Source organism: Neopelma chrysocephalum, unplaced genomic scaffold, assembly GCF_003984885.1.
Source record: "Neopelma chrysocephalum unplaced genomic scaffold, ASM398488v2 Primary Assembly neopelma1_96814, whole genome shotgun sequence".
Taxonomy (NCBI): domain Eukaryota; kingdom Metazoa; phylum Chordata; class Aves; order Passeriformes; family Pipridae; genus Neopelma; species Neopelma chrysocephalum.
In genome coordinates, this window is record NW_020925458.1 from 1,462,833 (window position 1) to 1,484,542 (window position 21,710).

Genomic DNA, 21,710 nt, shown 5'->3' on the forward strand with positions numbered 1-21,710 from the left:
CCCTGGCACCGCCGCGGCCGCGGGGAGCGGCTCCGCAGCGTTGCGGTGTCGCCGCGGCCGCGCGGGAGCGGCGCTGGGCGCGGGGGACGCGGCGCCCGCACCCGAGAGCGGCCGGGTCGGCAGCGGGGCCGGGGGCCGTCCTGGCCGGGCGGCTCCTCTCCCGCCGGACCGTGCGGCAAAGGTCGGTGATCGGCGACGTGAACCCGCGGCACGGGGGCTGTGAGCCCTCGGTGTGCGGGTCCCCAGGGCGGGCTATGTCCCTGGCGGCGTCCGCAGCGCCCGAGGGGACCGCGACGCCTGCCTTCCGTGAGTCTGCAGGGGCAGCCCCGCCGAGCGAGGTTGCACGGCCGGAGAGCATTGGTGATGGCTTTGGAGAGCTTCTGATGGCCCACGCGAGCTTTGCGAGTGGAAGAGCTTGCGATGCCACCCATCTTTCAGAGGGGTTTTGGGGAATTGAAGAGTTTGGCAGTGCCACCCATTTTTCAGAGGGGCTTCCAGGGTGAAAAGTTTCTCAATGCCACCCAGCTTTCAGAGGGATTTTCAGGGGCTCCATTGTAAAGATAGGAAGATTTCTCCCCTGTGTGTCAACAAGTTTCTGAAGGGGAAACGAGTTCAACGCCATCTTAAACTATCTTAAGGATAGGTGGGCAAAGAGGGCAAAGAAAATGAATCAAATGACTTGGACAAAGAGTCTTTTCCATAGGACATAATTTCGGCCCTAGTCACGCACGTTTTATTCATTTTTTTGCTGGTGATTATTTGGAGAGCTTCCTTCGCATTATTGCTACTGCAGAGAAGTGCTGCTTTAAATACTTCATTAACTTGCTATCTGATGGGTCTCTTTCAGATGACTTTTCTGCATATTTGCATTTTGGCTGGAACATACCTATTTCAGTGCAAATTTGTTCAGGAGAGAATTATTATTTTGGAATTCTACCTAGCTATTTATAAGCTGTGATCAGAGCTATGCTTATGTATACGTGTGCAGGTTTTTTTGGTACATTCAGTATTTGAAAGAGATCCATTCTTTTTCACCTCTTTTGTAAGTGGAAAGGTTCTTGTGATACCATCTGTATACCAAATGCTAAGGGCTTGCTTTGAAAATGTGACCGTACAACTGGAGGAGTGTCTGTATGCTCCTGTGTTTGTGTGCGTACAATTGCATTTTCACATTCTCCTGTCGGGTGCCCTTCTATGAGCTGACATAATTCCTTCCCAGTTACAGAAGTGGTTAAGAAAACTTCACCTTGCATTATCTTCAGTGATTGTAGTTTGAAATGAAGTGTGTGATGTGATTCTATAGGTGGATCATTCTGAAATTAAATTTCTCTGGGAGCCACAAAGTCTGGCAGTACAGGAACTGTGGGGACAATAATGACCCCAATCCCCATAATACCCAATGGGAATTCACAGTGAGAGAGTGGCAAGCACACAGATGCCTCCTGTGTCCTTGGGCTTCTGGTATGCTGTAATTAACAGCCCAGAACTCAGGGGAGCTCTCCAGTATTGGCAAAGAGAGTCTTTTTAAGAATTCTGTGAGCTTTGAACTGAATTACATTTTACATATAGCTGTCTGCTGCATTTTCAGTATTTCTTTGAGGTGAAGTAGGGTACGCAAGAATAGTGAAACCCTTGTAAAGATGGAGTTGAATCATATGTTATTGTTTTACTACAGCTTGAGGAAAGTTTATAGTATACCTAGAGTCCACAAACCCTTCATAATTAAATTTGCATATTCATTTTTAAATACTCTGGGAAATTATTAATCTAGTTAGTTTGGAGGAACAATCTACCATTTATGAGCAGAAGAGTAGCGCATGATTTTGAAAGAAGTACATACCTTTAGGTTTTTCAGAAAAGTATGATGAATGAGGAGTGGAAATAACAAATGCAGCAAGCTGTGAAAATATGCTATGTAAGCTGTCCAGCTGTGCTAGAAAGTATCTGATATTCCTACACTATCATAAGGAATCATGATTTTTGCTCATCATTATCAAGCCATGTTCAACATCCAATTGAAATATGCTTATCCTTGCTAGTACCCTTACTAAGCTCAAAAGTTTTCCCAATTACTTCTTGTATGTATTTCTGACAAGAGACAGAAACAGAAAAAAAACCCTCCTTCAAGAGTAATGATTCTGTGTTATCTTTTAAGCTTTCAACCCTTTGCCTGTGGGTTACGTTCTCAAAAACATTGGAATTTCTTTTATAGCAGTGGGGGGGAGGGAATAATTTAAAGTTTATACACAAGGCATCTTGGGTGTCACACTTTTTTGGTGAAAACACCTGAATGCATTTTTCAAAGAAAACAAAACTCAAGGCTCACGAGGTTATTTTCCTTACCTTAGCAGACATTCTGTTTCAGACCACCAAACTGATGTGGAGGGATCTGTGACTATGAGAGTAGCAGCCTCACGCAGATACCTGCAAAAGGAGACATATCTTGCATCTTTTTACTCTGCTGGCCTTACTGAGCCCAAAGCAGCTGAGCTGACTAAAGCAGTTTGAAAAATCAACCTACTTCAAGTGCTTCTTCAGCCTTTCATATAGAAAGTTACATTGCTTCCAGTTTCTACAATCAAGTCAAAATAAACCAGAAATGTCCCTGAAATTTACTCACCCTGAAACCCATGTCCAAAGGGCAATTGGATACAGAGAGGTTAAGTCACACTTCACAGGATTCTCATGGAGTATCTATTTTTTGTCATTGCCTTGTCTCCAAGAGGTCACTGCCACAATACAGCCAAACCAGTCATGAAAGTAAAAGGCTGATTATGTATAAATACTTGCTCATTCATTAGTCTGTGTATCATCGCCTAATAGCTTGTAATGCTGGGCAATTCTTCAGCAAACAGCTTTTTTCTTACAGTGGAAACTAAAGTGTAGGTGATTTGCCTACATATGATGTGAGGCACTGAGCTGCAGTAGCACACTGTCCTAGAGCAGAGATCTTTTGACATTCTCAGAAATTATACACAAAAAGGTTGCAGTTCCTTTTTAATACTTATTTTGAAATTTATTAGACCATCATCTTTTTTTTTGTAGCAGTTCTGTGGTGGGGGAACGTGATTCTGAGGTATTCAGTTTGCCTAAATTTACAGGTTACTTCCTCCCCCTCCTCCAATAGAGTGTCTGAAGTGGGCTTTCTTCAACAGCACATGTGCACTGAAATTCTTCAGGTAGTCACAAGGAAGATGCGAGAAATGCAATATTTAGGTAGATACAGCCATCAGTCGCAGGAGATTGTGAATTGCAGGCATCCTTCCTTCAGCCTGGCATAGATCATGTTCGTCAGAGGTATGTCAGTGCGAGGCAGTGATGATCACTTGTGTGCTCTGCCATTAGCTTCCTCCTCCATTCTGTTCTTCACTTGTGGACGTGTTGCTCATGCTGTTCACCTCAGAAAGGGACCCTAGGTGCCATGGCCATGCAGACGGGAGCCGGGCGGGGCGGCGCAGGGGCGGCGGGAGCTGTCCGAGGTGGCTCAGGGGCAGCCCGCGGACCGGGCAGACGGAGAACTGGCAAAACGCGGAGCTGCAGCAAGCGGGGGTGTGAGGCAGGAGTAAAGTGACTGAGAAAGGGTGGAGGTCAGGTGTTCAGGCTGGAGCATGCCTGAATACTAGACTTTTCCACTGCTGAAATTAAGTTTATTCAGTTTCTGCAGCATCAGACCCTTTGCTTGTGTAGTTCCCATGTTGAAAGATTGAGGCTGGCATCAGACCTCCTTTTCTCCACGCATTTGAGAGTGAGATTAAAATATGCATTGTTCCTCTTGTAACACCAGCATTGAAGAAACTTTGAGTATTGTGACTTTGGTTTTTTCCAGGATTTGATGAGTGCAGCAGCCACTGGATCTTCTGGTTTGTGCTTTATGATACCACCCTAGCAGTTCATATGCCAAAAATTTATTCTCTTAAGTGTTAATGAAAGTTATTATTTTATATTATAATATTAAGTAGTAATATCTCCCTATAGGAATTTTTTTTTTTGTTCCCATGGAAGTCAGGTGTATTCACACCTGCTAAATGAAAGGCTGTGCTCCCTCTGTAATCAGACACAAGGAGATTTGACAGCTGCTTTTAAAAGTGGTAGTTCCGCATTACCTGGAAGCCCATCAGTGCATTCTTACAAGAATGAATGTCTCACAGGGTGAAGACAACAACAGAACAATTAGTAACTTATCACTGTGTTGATGGCCTTTCACCATGCAGAAAGCCACTCTGAATCCAGGGAGCTCACCCTGCTCCTGAGTTTCTTTTGTAAATGTAGCCTGCAGCCCCTAAACCCCATAAACCTATAAAGTCTTTCTGTTTCTCATGGTAAGTTGCTTCTGTCTCTGGCAAATGTAATTTAAAAATCAAAAGCCCATTCTGGATATGGAGTAAGTTTTCACTGTTTTTCATTTCCACCTCCTTATACCTTTACCAAGAAGTGGCCTGTTAGCTTAGTTTAGGCTGTCTTCAGTACCATTTCTCGTCTCTTGCACAGTGCGGTGGGAAGGTTACAAACAATGAAACAGATCAATCATCACTTACACTAGGAAATACACTAGCAAAACCAGCAGGAAATAAATTCAGGGGGATATAATAAAGCAAGAGAATTATTACTTCGTGAATTTATCACAAGTATAGTTGTAAAGCAAGCATCTGATTCCTAAAACTACCAAAGTCAATGCATTATTTTTTTCCATTTGAAACAATAACACCAATACTAATACCAGAAAAATATTTACTGTGTCCAATTTACCAATATTATTTAAGGGAAAGTATGACAATCTAATTACAAAAAGATTTTTTTTCTTTTCTGTCTACGTCTTAGAAACAAAGCATAAAGACACTTTCATCATATATACCCCAGCAAACAGATAATGTTCAGGTTGAGACTACTCACAGACAATGCTTGCGTTGTTTGCAAATTTTTGATTATTTTTTGTTTCCACAAAAGCCTCATAGGATTTGAGCAAGGTATTTGTACTTACAGTCCCACAACATTATCTTGTTCTGTGAGATCACATCTGTATCATGTATTATGCTGAAGATAAGGGCTATACTGGAGTGAGTGCTCCAAATTTTGTGGTCCTTTTCATGCTTTTGGAATGAGAAACAACCTGGCCTTGCTTAATCTGAGCTAATTTTCTGGGTCATGTATCTGATTTCTCAAAGCTTTGATGTCTTTATTAGTTTCAGAATAAAGACGTTTCTGCATGTTACTATCTTGTCTATCTTTAGTGTCCACTAAATTGCCTTTCCAGCTGCTTATCTGAGTCACAATCATTCCATTGCCCTTCCAGCAGTGGGATAGCTAGAACAGTATGTCCTGTTTACTGTCCTTTTCTCTCATCAAAGAAGCTGTTACAAGGGTCAGAATCTGACAGGTAGTTAATTATTAGCGTTTCGCCTTTTTTATATCATTGCCAGCCCATTAGTTTCTTTTGTGTTCCGGGGTCTTAAATGAAGATGTGTTTTTCCTGATCTACTCTATTGAACTAATATCTCTTGGGCTATCCAGGATGTACAAAGGTGCTCATATAGCTTTGGGATAGCAATCAAATGATGTGGAAAGAGAACAGAAGATCAGTGGGCTTTTACAGGAAAGGGTGAGAAGTTCTTAATTTTTTTGGGGTGGCATTGTAATGGTGCCAATGGTGTTGTAGTGTGTTAGACCATATAAGTAAAATGTTAGATGCTAGGACTGGGGACATGACAGTATCTGAAATGAGTGAGAAAAGGGGTCCAGACAAAAGCACTGTTTTGTAAAATAAGTGAATTTGGAGACATGAAGGAGGCAGTAAGACTTGTACATGTCTGGATGACTGCAAAGTAGAGAGGTCATAGTTAAAGAAGGGTCACGTTATAGGTGGGTTGAGAGAATGGTAATGGTTTTAGAAATGTCAACTGAAAGGGGTTGTAGGGAAGGTCTGCAAAAGAAGGACAATTACTGTTTTCGAGTTACATTTCAATCTTACTGTAAAACACAGGAATGTGAGATACAAAGATACCTCCTGAGTTATCATATCTAGTCTACTGCTGCTTCAGGTTACAACATTTTTGGTAAAATTCTGTAACATATCATGCTCCATCTTAAAGCTGGATAGGCTTCTTGGTGTTGCACCTCCTCCTGGGATCAGTCTGATTGTTGAAAGCCTTAAAATTTCTAGTCTAAAGGTGTTGAGTTTCAGTATGCATCCATTAGTTAAAATATTGCTCGTTCTCTGCTATTCAACCATTTTCTGTATTTCTACCTCACTCATCCCTGTTGGACAAACCAAGCTCTTTAATCTCCTTTCAAAAGGTGGGCTCCTTGTTCTTTTTATCACACTACAAGTCCTTCTTTGCATGTGCTTCAGTTTGAATTCACTCTTCCTGAAACCTTAATGAGTTTCATACAGTATTCCCCAAAAGAACAGGTGCTTTCATCAGAACACATACAAATTCATGAAGAAATGTAGTTTGTATAGCTGCAGGGAAAGAACTGTCATTTCCCTCAGATTACTTAATTTATGACATAATCTTGATAACATGCTGTTTATTATGTTAAGGTTATAAGTACAGTACTTCACAAATCTAGTAAGTCAACAAGTTTGTTGAAAAACTGTGAAAGAAACACGTTATATCTCTTATACAACTTAGTTTATTTTAACAGGGTTATGGACTAACCAAGGAATGAATTCTTCATACTACCTCTCTATTTTTCATGTATGGGCTTTGTATTCCTACCTATGTTTAGGTAGGTTCTCTGGAGCAATTTAGCTAGATGAAGCACAATCATAAAGTTTTTTCCCACAGCTGTATATTTTCATCTTGGCTTTCTCAGGTAGAAATTACATGTGCATATGGAAAAATTTGGAAGATATGTATGCGTGAAATTCATCTACAGCATGTTTAGATAAGTGAGAGGAAAATGAGAATCTAGTAGGAGACATTGTTAAATGATCAGACTGGTTAGCCATCTGCACATGGATGTTCTGGGCCAGTATTAGTTCAGTGTTCAGGGGAAGTGTGGTCATACATAGTCAGAGGAGAATGGCCACAATTTCTCTTTTCCTGACTGAGTGAACTAACTGCCGCTGATTTGACTAAGGGTGAGGTAGGTCCTGTGCAGGGCTGCATAGCACAGAGGCCGCTCTGTGTTATCAGTGACTGCTACAGGCTCTTGAGGCACACAAAGTAGCAGGAGTTAGGTGGGTTTGCTGGTTGCAGTAGCCTTCACACCTGCTCTAAGTAAAGGGAGTACACCTACACTGGAGAAGCTGGTTTTTCTTCCCTCTGGCCAGCACTCCACCTTGCCTTCATTCCTGAAGGTCCATCACAGGGAGTCACTGTCTACCTGAACTTTCCTCACACTGCAGTCAGATGACAGTGTTATTTATGCGAAGGAATTTACAACCACTGCACCCTTCACAGGTTAATCAGAGAGAGGACCGGGGTCTCACCATGGTAGAGGAATGGCACATCTCCCTCTAGTACATTCCTACTATATATTCTTCAGTAGACCAAGATCTGAGTTGGGAACTTTCTTCTGGAATATTTCTGAGAGAACTTTTCTTCACAGGTCTTTGTAAGCAAGCTGGTAGTCTGGGCAAGCAGTATCCAGCATCCAGAGATCAGTTGCCATGCAGTTATACCCCTGAGACTCTAAATCCTACCTCAGTAGTTGTTTGCAGTTTTCTAAGAATCTTTTTTTTTTTCAATCAACATTAGTATATTTATTGGGAGGTACATTGTCAAGTAGAGTGTAAAACAGTAAAATGCTTAACAGTATTAAAAATAATGCAAAGAGAGCTGAATTAATAAACTGAAAGACTAAGTTTATAAGTATTACTATAAGTAATATATTCTTCTACATCCTCTATTTTAGTGTTCTGTAGTTGACACTGTGTATCTCTTTATAGCTAAGAGACAGCCGGTGAAACTCTGGAGAGAACAGAGACAAAATGGATTTATAGAATATTACTAAAGGACTCAGAATGTATCAGGGGCTCCAAAAATCTTGCCTGCCTGTGCTGCAATATGATATGTTTATATTGAATGTTTTGTATTGTGTTTCAAATCAAGCCAGCAAACTGTTCGAGCCTTTTCAGTTCTATGAACTATCTGCTGAAAAGTTAATCCAATTGAGACCCACCAATATGACAAGAGTAATTTTGTTTTAGTGTGTCATGTGTACAGCATATCATATGAAATTATGAAAAGGTTAATCACTTAGTTAATAGCACAGTCCACGTTACTACAGTACAGTTAAATAATACCAGGTTTGAACCATGCAACATTTCTTCTTTCCATGCTGCATCAAAGCAAAATCCCTATATTTCCCCCAGTGTCTATCAGCATCAGCCAGAGTCACTAACTTCTCCAGTGACAGGAAGTTTTCGCATTCTGGAATCGTGAGAAAACAGGAGAAATAAATAGCACAGTTCTTTTTTTCGGAGATCTACATGGTGTACTTCAAAACAGATAACTTTGCAAAACACATTGTTTGTTCTGCAGAAGTATATGATGGATTTCTTTTCTTGTTGTCTTTATGATTTCTTCCTAAGGATTGTTCCCATAATGAAGTCAGTTGGAGTTGAAGGTGATTTGCTGTTTTTCGATGTTGTGCACACTCATGGAGTGAGAACTCCCTGCCAGTTAACACTGTGCATCCCAGACTGCTGTTCTCATCCATGAGTGCAAATAATATGTTAGGGAGTCCTATCTGTTAGATACCAATTTTATCTGGTTTATACTTGCAGGGGGAAGTAGGAACAGGCATGTCTATGCATGGACTTCATTTATTAGTTTGTAAATTGTGAGTTGTTTTACCTGTGAGCGAAGGTAAAGAATGTAAAGGAGCATTATTACCAAAGATGTAATCAAGTTTTGAAGAACAGTTAATCCACAATGGCAATGATGGTAAGCAAGTAAGTACAGTCATGACATATTGCATGTCCTTAACTGATTCAGGTACTCAGGCGTTCTGAGTTTTCGAATTCAAGATCTGAATTGTGTTATTATAATATATATATAATTATACAAAAAGGCTTCAGATTTAGCCATCACTTCCTGAAAAATTGTAAATGGTCTCTATGTTTGGTTGCTCAGGTGGCTACTGAGCAACCACCACATTCTTCCAAGCTTACGATAGCTGTAGGACAATATATGACACTCCCCATTGTGTGTAGCTGAGCCCAGAGATTGTGCAATTTGTTTGAACCGAATATGTGGCTTTTTTCTCACTCATTTCCAAATCTGTGTCATGAACTGCAACATAGTATTTGAAGAAAAATGTAGCAGCCCTATAGCTGTTCCCAAACAAATAATTTACCTTTTTACTTAGACAGCATTTTGGAAAGAACAGCAGTATGCAAAAAGACACTCTAGATGAAGGGCAGATTGTCATAAATGACTGTTCACCAGATACCCAAATGTCACAGAAGTAACTTTGCAAATATGCAGAACCCTCATCATAACGGTCTTCCAAATCACATTTTACCTAATTTCTGTGGTACACACACAGGCCAGACTGATTCTACCACTTTATTACACATAGTCATCATCTCCTAGGTCCTGGAAAGCCTCAGGCTTGGCAGATGTGTTGGATTGAGTGCTACATGCAGTGCAGCCAGTTGCAGGTGGTAGCTAACTCCTTGCAGCACTTTCTGCTCCCCTTTGCCTGGGTAACACACCAAAAAATAGTTCATCCCATACAGAAGAAGCATGTATTTCCCCTAGCTTTTTAATCTGAGACTCCTGGTTCTCCCTGAAAGAGGGGTGCCAACAGATTTCTCTTGATATGCTCATTTTCCACTCTGTTTTTTTCTCTTGTTCTTCTCATACTCATCCCTCACTTCTCTTAGTCCTCATTTACAGCCTTTCTCTGAAGGATTTTATGTCCATTACCACACTTGTAAAAAGACTACCTGGGAGAGTAGTGACGAGGAATCAAGGCATGTTTGTTTCATGTGGGTTCAGACGAGAAGTGTAGCCTTTTCATATGTTCCAATCCCAGGGACCCAGACTGCACCTTTTGCTTTCTGTGTTGGTGGCTGCTGGGAGAGAAAATGAACGCACCATGCTATACCGCGTGTGTTGTACTATGTGCAGTTGCAAGGATATATTTGCCTTAGAAAATTAAAGACATGGGATTGTGCAGCTTATTCCACCATCATTCTTCACATCTGCCCAGTATTGCAGAAATCTGGACCTTAAGCAGTATGTATCATTTAGCTCTAAGTAGAGGATTGCTCTTGTGGTAAAAATCATAACCCAACTTAGCCGTGTACATCAAGAAGGAAAAGCAAGGAGAGGGGGTAGAAAAGAAATAAAAACAATTTATCATGGAAAGGTGGAGGGGTTGAAACTGAGGAAAGATGAAGAGGGCAAGCAGGAAAGTGATGTTTTGCTCTTCAGAAAATCAGTAGTAAATTATTCCATAAACAAAAAAGAAAGATAAAAGAAACGAAGAATCCTAATATATAGAAGAGATTTTACCTACCGTAATGTGTTTTGTGGTTGTTGGAAGGAAGCACATTTTCATTTCAGAAATGGTGGTGTATCAGTAGCATTCATGTAGAGAAATTGAGATTTTGTAAGACTTTCGTCTATACTTACTTGGGGCTACTATAATCAATGTGATGCTAAAAGCAGTGGTGACCACGTGAAATATGTTTACGCTGGGCTGCACTTTCTGTGTGTTATAATTCCCAGGAAGAAGTTTCCAGTTGAACTTGATTATTGAGATGAAGATCAAAAAGTTTTATCCCATTTCAAGTACATAAGCAATTTTATTCTGCTAAGTTTCTAACCTTCTCTTGTTACTGTTACAAAGTAAAATTTCTTATATTCCCATGATAAATTCAAGCAGCATATGCTAGGTGCTCTGTCTGGTAAAGAAATTGCATGAACAAGAAATTGAGAGCAATAATGTGATTTCAGGAGATTTTTGGAGTGAGGAACTCTGTTCTCAGCTATTGCCACTACATAAATAATAACCAAAAAACCAAAACAAAACAAAACAAAATACAAAGCTGATAAAAATATATGCGTGGAAAAGCTCAAGGAAGCCCTGCTAAAATTTGGAGAGCACGTCCGAAGGTTTTGTAGTGAAATCTAACAAATTGGAAAAGAGCATGCAAAAGAATGAAAACGAGGGTGAATCTTTGTACCTGCTAGCAATCCTGCCGAATATAGAATGATCCAACTTCCAGCTGGTCAAATATGAGTCACCACCTAGAATGAAAGGCAGATGGGTTAGAACATGTCCTAGTCACACCTGCTCAGAATAAATTGGCATTATACAAGTTTCCATAAACATGCAGTCTAGTCTTGCTGTAATTTAAGCAAATGCCTACACTAAATTGTGTGAATTTTCTGAAGACATGGAGATAAACTGTATAGTTAGATTCAACTATTTATCTGGTACTTCCAGGATCAAAGTAACTTGAATATATGTAACCATTTTACAAATGGAATTTTATCTCGCTTGGGCTTATCTTAAAGTGCAGAGTAATTATTTTCAACACATCTAATTCAGTCACTAGATTAGAAATAGAGATCATTGTGTCTTATCATTCACTGATCAAGACCATTTGCATAATATTGCAAATATCTTCAAGGTTATTAAGATCCAAGATTGTTACAAGGACTTTAAACCATGCGTGTTCACGGGTACAGATTACACCTAAATCAGAAATCTTAATAGTTGCTTAAAGCAGCTCATTTGCTTGGAAGCTTAACTTGTTCATTTTCTGTCTGTTTATTAACAGGAAAGACTTGGTAGGAGTTTATAATCTGCCCAAATTTTCTTTTTAGCTTGATCTTGCAGGTGCAGATAGAGCACAGAAAAGATGGCTTGTTATCTTTTTGTCCTCTTAGAGGCAAGGCCTTGAACATAACTAATAGTTGCATCAGCTAGCAACCAGATAGGGTGTGAACTACCACAGATGACAGCCATGATGAATCTTTAGGGAGGTTTTTTGCAAAATTCCTCACTTCCTAGAAGAGAATGTCAGTGAGTTTCATATTTAGTAGAGAATTGGATATGGGATCCCTTTTTGTTTCCTTCAATATCAACACTACAGACCGGTTTTCCATGGATTTGCCTGAATTTGTTTTTGAAGCTGCTGGTATTGTCTGTTTCTACAACATCAATCAGTTAAAATAACAAATGTTATTTATAAGCCTGTGTAATCAACCCACACACCAACTTCTTCAGCAGTATCTAACTTAAATGCCTTGTACACCATCAAAAATATAACTGGGGAAGAGGTGCATTTGGCTTGGGCACTAGCAGCTTTCCTGGGCCGCTGTAAGTTTACATGAGCCACTGAGGCTGGTAAAGGTAGACTGGTAGCACCTTCTTCTGCTGTTGTAACAATTCTGCTGCAAAATATACACCCAAAATAACGAGGACTGTAAATAATTCCACTAACCTCATTAATACAAATAAGACCTTTCAGCACTCAGTGGGTAATGAAGGGTTCTGACTTTTCTGACTTGCTGTTTCACTGCATCCAGTTAGAAATTGAATCTCTTGATACTGAGTTTATTCAAGACTGAAGCATTACAAAGTTCCTATGTGAAGCAACAGTTCTTAGTGCTTTCCAAATGCTGATGAACACATTTCCTATACCAGTGATTTTAATCTGAAAATCATGTTAAAATGGAAAATAAAGGTATTGCCTGTTGAACTGAAGAATTACGTTTTTTGGCCTTTATTTTCTTTTGGTAAAACTCTTATCTGTGATTTGTCACAGTAGCTAGAACTATCTGATAATTCATTTGATCCAACTATAAAGTACCTTGTGCCATGACTCAGTCATTGATTGAACTTACAGTCTGGTATTGTAGGTTGGTTGTGTAGTGGAATGAGTGTGAAATATACGGAGTGTATTTTTGTTGATGAATTTCCTGGAAGTTATTAAATTAATTTAATGGTCACAGTCACACTCTTTTGTAATTACATAGAGCAGCAATTACTGAAACTGTAGCTACTGGGTAGCCTTATTTTCACCAATACAAATCATCTAAAGTATTTTTATCACTGTCATTCTTTAATGTTTGGTAGTGTTTATATATTCTGTTTATTTTTTTTTAATACTAGTCAGGAGTCTTCTAGAACTAGAGAAGGCAGGTAAAAAATCACTACTGGACTGGACTGATAATCAGAGGACATAATCAGATTTTTCCTAAGATATACCTGGAGACATCCTTCAAATTCACAATTTTATGTGTTATTACTTTGCTTATCATCAATACATAAAACTGAAAAAGAAACATCTCTTGTCTGGTTTGCTTTAAAGTTCCACCATAGCTGTAAAAATATGTGTACTGCTTGCTCTTTTTGTTTTACTGTTCTACTATTTTTCCTCTTTATTCCCCATGTCTGTACTGTAAATTACATCTAATTTGCCTCACATTTTTTATGTCCCTTTTAGGTATTGGAGTCGGCGTGCTGGTACGGGAATATGGCAAATTGTCTAACTTGGATAAAGTCTACTTTTCCTTTCCTGGGGAACTGCTGATGAGAATGCTCAAACTCATCATTCTGCCATTAATCATATCAAGTATGATCACAGGTATGTCTGGAAATATACTGTTAGCTGATGAGGTTATCACTGTGGGTTAGCTTTCTTTGTAAAGGAAATAACCTCTGAAAACAATTTGATGGAACTCTATAATGAGAAATTCAGATTTCATAGATTTAGATTAAATTTTTCCCTATATAATGAGGATGGATTTGGAAGGATTAGTATTGTTATTTGGTAAGTACATTATAAAGAGCTGTGACATAATAACTTTACATGTTTTTAGATTCTTGTATCTCTCTCTGCCTGTTTTCAGGAGTGCATTAAACAGTTGCAAATTGCAAGGCAAAGCTGCAACTGCATGTTCTGAGGTAGAGAGTTAGCTGTTCTAAGTAGTCTCGTGTTGCCATTTCACAAGAAAGGCAGGGGTGATCTCATAGCTTACTGTCATATAGAGAGACAGTAAAAGAGAATATTCCTGACCTACACTTCTCATGAGGTACCTTGCATGAGCTCTGGCATTTGCTGAATCCTTCTATGAGTCCATTAAATTCACTGACCTGACAAATAAATTATGGGGAAATAAACCACTTGGTTCAAAGGAGTTGTGAGTTTTGGGGAACTACAGGTGTGGAGAGAGACTGTATGGCCAGGAAGGGGTTATGGAAAGAAAAGAAAAGCTTCCGTCTCTTGGGAAAAGCAAGCAAGCCGTTGGCTAGAACGGCTAGAACCCAGTAGAAAAGATTTGGAAAGATTTGGTGGATACTGCTTAAAGCAAAGAGACTGAACTGAATATCAAATAGCCTTTCTTCAAAAATAGTAAATAAATTTAAAAAAGGGAAAGAAAGCCAAGGAAACTTATCTTTATTTTGTAAACCTTTGATGAAGGTACAAGGACTGTGACTGTTTTCTTTTAGCTTACTACTGTGAATCAAGGCATATTGGTCACTATATTGTCCCTTTTCATCTCCACAAAGCCTCTGTTTTGGGAATGTATTTGTGTCCAGGTGTTTGTTGATTGATTGGATGTTAATGAAAATGGATCAGACATCAGGCTACAGAAAAGGAGAGCACGTCGTGATCAGAAAATGAAAGGGGTCAATTTCGGTCATGCAATGAAAGTGCTTTTGAGAATTGGATATTGAATACAAACTTTCAAGCTCCTCAAAATTCATGGTCAAAAATATCACTGATTTCACAGGAGCATATCCCAAAGTGGGCCTATGACAGAAGCACCCTGAGGGAAGCTGCCAAGGCCTTTCAAGCATATCTGTAATGCAGAGTGACAGGAACCCAGTGTTAGAATTGAAATGGAGAATGTCAAGAGCTGCAAGATCCAGAAGGGAAAGCTGCCAAAGGCAGAGTGAGAAATGATGGCACAAACAGTCAAGAGCTGTGTCCAAAGGAACGGAGATGAAACAGTTGTTAGTATGTAAAGGAGAGGAGATCTTTACTCTGTGACAGTACATCCAGGAAAAGTTGCCAAGATAAGATTAATACATTTCTTTTCTTGAACAAGCTTTTATTTCTGAGTTAAGCTGGGCCCATGTCTTCAGAAATAATTTATATCATTAGGATAACCATGAGATGCATTATTTATTAAATGTGTTCCTGTCCGGCACTTGCAAGGGGAAATGACAATGATTCTGTTAAAAATATTTGGCTCTTACTTAATGTTTAATGTTCCAGTATGAGTAAACTGCATTTGTAGTTACTAACACATGCTTGGATATTAAAGATTTCAGATTACAGGAGTTGAATTCTTATAAAGAGATGAGAATCAGATGCTCTGATTCTGACCTTGGCATGTCCCATTTCCATAAAAGTAAAGGCATGTTTTTTCTACACTTCTGTGTTAGGTTTTTAGGAAAGAAAAAGGAAACAAGACTGATAGAGAACAGAAGCTACTTCAATAGAACACGTAGGGTTTTGCTGCTATTGAAAACAAAAGTACTAGCTGTCTGTATGCAGGTAATGCTGAAATGTGTGGCAAGTAAATGAACCACTCGTTTTTGTGCATGATGGTTTTCACTGTTCACCTGCATCCATCCTCAGGATGTTGATGAAATATTTTGCTTCTTTTGAAAGAGATATGTTAACCCTCCAAGCATCAGAAATGCAAATTTGAATTGAATAAGTAGACCTGTGTATAATCATGAAGCACATTAGTAATTTTTCCTCTTTCATACAGAATGGAAGGGACCTCTTGAAACCCTCTAGTCCAATCCTTCTACTCAAACAAGGTCAGCTAGAACAGGTTACCCACGACCATGTCCAGGCAGGTTTTGGAAACCTTCAAGCATGGGGACTCCACAGTTTCTCAAGGCAATATGTTTGACCAGCCTCACAGAAAACAGTGTTTTCCTGTTCAGACAAAATGTTGTGGTTTTTTTCATTTTTGCCTGTTGTCTGGTGTCATGTCTTTGGGCACCGCTGTGAAGAGCCTGGCTCTGTACTCATTCACACCCGTCAGCAATTTTTGCACATGAAAAAGATCCTTCTGAGCCTTCTCGTCTCCAGAACAAACAGTCCTTGCTCTCTCAGCCTGTCATCATGTGAGAGATGCTCTAATCCCTTCATCATGTTTGTGGCCCTTCATTGGAGTCACTGCAGTAAGTCCATCTCTTTCTTGTACTGGGGAACCCAGAACAAGACACAGTACTCTGGGTTTGGCCTCACAGGTGGTGTGTTTGGAGAGATCATCTCCCTCCACATGCTGGCAGTGCTTGTCAGAGTGCTGCCCAGGAGGCTGTTGGCCACCTTCGCTGTGAGATGTTTCTGTCTTACGGTCACTCGTTGTCTGTCAGGATCTTCAGGTCCTTCTCTGCAGAGCTGTTCTGCAGCCACTCAGCCACCAGCATGTACTGGTGCCTTGCATTATTCCTCCCCAGATGCAGAGCTCTGCTTTTCTTCTTGCTGAACTTATGATACTTCTCTCAGACAAATCCTTCAGTCCATCCAGGTATCTCTGAGTGATGTATAACCATCTCATGTATCAGCCACTCCTCCCAGTTTTTAATCATAGAATGGTTTGGGTTGGAAGCGACCTTAAAGATCATCTAGTTCCAAACCCCCTGTCATGGACAGGAACACCTACTAGACCAGCTTGCTCCAAGCCCCATCCGACCTGGCATTGGGATGCGGCAAACACAACTTCTTGGGGCAACCTGTTCCAGTGTCTCACCACCTTCGAAGTAAAGAATTTCTTTCCAATATCTAATCTAAACTTGCTCATTTGCAGTTTAAAGCTATTCCCACTATTCCTAGAATTAGATGCCTTTGTAAAAAGTCCCTCTTTAGCTCTTTTGTCGTCCCTTTCAGGTACTGATACAAGATCTCTCAGTAACCTTCTCTTCTCCAGACAGAAAAATCCTATGAACTTGCTGAGGGACCACTCTGCTTCAACATCGGCTCCATCACTGGGACATTGATAAATTGTTAAACAGTATTGGTCCTAGTATTGACCTCTGGGGTACATCATTACTGACTTACCTCCAACCAGACTTGTGCTGGTGATTGCAACCTTCTGGGCCTGCCCATTCAGCCTGGTTTCAATTCACCTCACTGTGCAATTGTCTAACGTGTATTTTGTCACTTGTTCCATGGGCTTGTTATGGATGACAGTGTCAAAAACCTTACTAAAGTCAAGTTAGACCACATGATCTCTTTGCAATTTTGAATTTTAGCACAAAAGCAAAATTCACACTTTAAAAAAAATTACTGTAAAGAATAGAACAAGGATGGGAATAAAAAATTTAAGGAAGATCCAGGATGTGTCTTTAGCTAAGTTTGTAAACAAGACAGGCATCTCACTGTTAGGGGCAAGGCCACTTTTTTTTGCATTTGGCTGTACGTTTCCTGGGGTGAGACACAAAAGTATTTTCCTCCAAAGTAACCTCATCATTATTGACTAAATATACAACATGCAAGAAAAGCACCACAGCCTGCATGCTGGGTGGCTCTTTGATGGGACCAGATGTGTTCTGAGGATGTCCACCTCCTTGGGATTTGCATATTATGCAGAACTCAGTAAGGCCTATATCTGATGGTCACAGCTGTCAAACCTATGTACATGTTCATGTGCTCAGTGGCAGATATTTATGGTCCCAATACATATGAAGTTACTGCAGTAAAACTAACGACAACACATCAGCTGGTCCTGAATGGCTGTCTTTTTAGTAAGCAGGTTAAGGAGGTGCAACTTAGCTTGCTATGAGAAAGTTAAATATTGTCATGTTATTGTGCCTTTGCGGCAGGCTAAATGTGAGCACCAGAGACAATTGCAATGGCTCAGTTGGTGTCTAATCGTAACCAGACCATAGTGCTGGGTCCAAAGGCATCCAAGAAGTTTTGATGCCTTTTGTAAATGTATGTCATGTCGAAATACTGGATTTTGGTTACTAGCAACATTTTTGCACAAGAATTACCAAGACATTTTTGAAAATACAGCCCATAGTTTTCTTTTTTTATATTAGAATGTCTTAAAAGGTAATGTCACATCCTGAAAAGAAGCAGCTTATGTTTTAGAGACAGTGAGCTGTGCACAAATGCCTGTCTCATGACCAGAGCCCAGTCCATTTGAACTGAATGATGTAAATCAAGCCCACAGCAAAGAGAATAGAGGTGGGAATCACTCTTTTGAGATTCCAGGATTTTCTGCAAAGTTTAAAGTATTGGTAACTTTAGCTTGTTGGAGGAAATTCCATCTTAGTGGAAAAACTCTCCCTGATTTCTTCGATTAGATGAGGAACACACTTCCTGCTTCTATTTAGAGTTCTAATTACAGCAAGAACACTTTCCGCCCTGTCTTTTTTCAGATTCAAAAGGCAAAATCCTCCCTCTCATTAAATGGAGGGCTTTGTAGAATCTGGTTTTCGTTCACAAACCCTGTTCCTTGGAGTGTAAAAGAGAAAAAGCATTGTTTACATACTTATATAGTGTACAGGTTTCAATCTGTGGAATTTTTGCACTAGCCTGCCTGGAAGTTGAACTGTAGACCAGTAAAAAATGGACATAAGCACTAAGCATTTTTTTTTTTTTTTAAATTGTAAAATGTGGTTAATAGGTCCTTCCTTTGGGGGCAGAATAGTCTGAGCTATGTGATGCTCTTTCAAGTTATTCTTAGTCTGCCCCAGAGCCAAATTTTAATTGTTCTCCTCATAATCATTTTAATGGATGCAAATGTAAGTTTATTTACTCTGACCTAAAAGCCCACCACTGATAATTCAGTTCAAAATATGAGACTCGTTTGCATCTCTGGGAGATTTCTGTCCCTCAAATTAGCTAAAAGTACACTAATGAATCATTCATTTGGAAGAATTATTTGTATTTTCTTGCTCCTGCTGTAGTGACATGAGAAAACTGAAAATAAAAATCAAAAGCCTGGAGTGTTGCTCAAGATCATTGCTGTGACATCAGAACTACAGCTCTACTAAATATAATACTCCACGCACCAAATCCACTTCTTTTGAAGTAATGCTCTAATAGAAGAAATGATTAGACAAATAAAAAAAATGCTATTTCTAGATGCCCTGTAGGGAGAAAGAATTGAGAGGAATCTCTTGTGTGCTTCATGGGAGTTTTGGGACTTATATCTAATGATTTTAGGAGTACTTAAAATAAAATGTCTTCAAAAGTCCTGGAAATTCACAGCTCTAATTTCACTCAGAAATCAAAATTCTGTGGAATTGTACAGTATATTTCATCTTGGGTGCATACTCAGCAGACTCCCTTTAGTCACTTTTAACCTTATTTTTCATGGAGTGAGTTTCACACGGTATGCAATGGCAGTAAATGTTTGCAAATCTGTTTTCTGTTAGGATCACAGCAGAACTTAAGCTGGAGACAACTGTCAAGTTTCCTGAACAGGAACCTGACTTGTTCCCCTGTACTTGGGCACAAGCTGGAGAAACTTCCATGCCCAGCCTGAAGCTAGTTAATTCACACAAGGTGTCTGGACTTATTTCCTGCACCTGAGTTCCTTGTTAGTAACTAGCGTCAGATCTGGATTTTAACTTAACATCCTGATATTACAGGAATGCCATGGCTCTGCTCCCCGTCTCTCTTCAATAAGTCCTTCTCACATGGGGTTATTTCACGCTGGCTGTCTCACTGATTTTCAAACTACAAGCTATGGATCTCGGTGTGAGGTCTTTCTTCAGGGCTAGAATGTGTTCTGTCAAAAACTTCACCGAAAAGCTGGCATAACATATCTAATAAATGACCTGCCTTTTAAAATTTCCAGAAATTTTAGCTTTGGATTAAAAGATCTGACACGTATCACAGCAGGTACATGTCTCAGATCTCAATATTGATAGCATGATTTTATCAGCTATTCAAAATCTGGTTTAAGTTCTACAATAATTTCTTTTGTTTCTTACATTTTCTCCTTGACAAAATAAACTTTTCTTATGTTTCTGACCTTCCCTGTTCTTCCAGCTTTCACAGGCAGCTTCAAAGACACTAGAACAGATGTGTGGGAGTTTCCTGGGTTGTGAGTTTGTGCAGAATCAGCTATGGGGGACACCAGAATTCCTTAAAGCAATTGATGAGGTGTTTGCAGCTACACACAGTATGCCTCAGGAAGAGTGAAAAAAAAGTAGCAATTACTTTTGTGAGGGCAGCTGTATGTGAGCTATAAATACAATGTCTGCCATGCTGTGGGTCTGGCAAAACTGCTGTAGAAATAAACTCTTGCTTTATTGCAGGGCCTGCTTTGATTACTGTTCTGGTGCTGTCTGAAGCATCATGCCAGTTCTACCTTTCCCAATACCAACAATACACTCTTTTACTTGCACTTCTTACTCATAGTACAAAGGTAATGATTCCACCACAAATCTGACTTATTCTGACAAGTGCTTGAGAGAGAAAAATATTCCAGTGAAGTACCTGGACCGGTGACTTTTCCCATTCGCAGAGACCACTGTTTGCCCTGTGTAAAGAGTATGTTATCTTATGCCTGATGGATGGGTATGTTGAATAGGTTATTTGTCCTTTTCAGTTGTTCAAAATGAAAGTGTGACACTTCACACCTTGTATCTTTGTTTGGCAAGGTACTAGTTTGTTTTATCACAGTGCAACTGAATTTGGTGAATGAAGACAAAATGCACAAAATGGGAGACAGAAGAGCTACAATGCAATGAGAAAAAAATGGAAATAGAGTATTAATCAGACTGTTCTAATTTCTCATGTTTATCTTTGAAAATCAGAACATATTTAAACAATTATTTACTTATTTATTTACTTTGCCCATTGTATTTGTAGTTTAAGTTGGAACACAATGAGACTGTGCCCAGAAATAGGCCTGCTAGTTCCATTGTATGTCAAACACATACAGTTTTACAGTACTGTAAAGGAGCACAGATAAGGAAATGGCGGGAGAGCAAATCTGTTTTGTTTCCTATAATCCAAGTCTTCCAAATCAATGTTCCTTTGGTATCACTGTTCCTGGGGTGGCAGCTGGCTCAGCATTTTCCATTTCTACAAGTCTAAGAAGTGCAACTATTCAGAGATGCTCTATTACTGAGACATCCTTAACAGGCCCTGTGCATCGCCAGCGCAGTCCTTGCACTAGACCTCTGGTCTAGCTTAATGTACTCGAGGACTGTCTTTCAAATACCTGCATGTTCTTTGCATGCTTTGCTGTATTTCTTAAGCCAAAAGACACTCCCCAAGAAAATCAGGTTCATTATGTAATATTAGTAAACTAGTTATCTGGGCTCAGGCAGGAAACTCACCTTGTCCCTCTGTACCATGTACATTGTTTGAAGGATAGGAGATGTTACATTACTGTTAATGAGTTTTGGCTTCAGTTGTACTGAGGGATGCTGGAGGTCCTGTCTCTGCTGTCCATGTGCAGTCATTCAAGCAGGCAAGACTGCAGAGTCATGGGCTATTAATGGACAAGTCTTTGTGCCCATCCTCTTCAGATTACTTCCATCACAGTCTACTACTCCTTTCCCATCAATATCAATTGACCTTATTCAACTGAGACATCCCCAACATTACTTAAGGTTTTAAATTACAGTAATAAAACTTTGAAGTGCAGTTCTGGTTCATGGAGCGTGATTGCCACCAGCTCTCAAGGGCAAAGAGCCCCTACACAACAGACATCAGCTGTTACTGCCTCCTGTCCCAGGCATATCGCTGGGGGGACTGCTGGTGGCACTACTGTGGATGGGTATGAAGTCAGTTGCTGTCTTCTGCT

General features: G+C 39.8%; 1 protein-coding gene across 1 annotated transcript in view; it reads left to right on the forward strand.

Moving 5' to 3' along the window:
• The window catches only part of SLC1A1 (solute carrier family 1 member 1), a 51,987-nt gene that overhangs the window by 784 nt on the left and 29,493 nt on the right, over positions 1-21,710 (forward strand). The window contains exon 2 of the mRNA XM_027709603.1: positions 13,415-13,555. Coding sequence (XP_027565404.1) covers positions 13,415-13,555 — 141 coding nt within the window. The remainder of the gene's footprint in view (positions 1-13,414; positions 13,556-21,710) is intronic.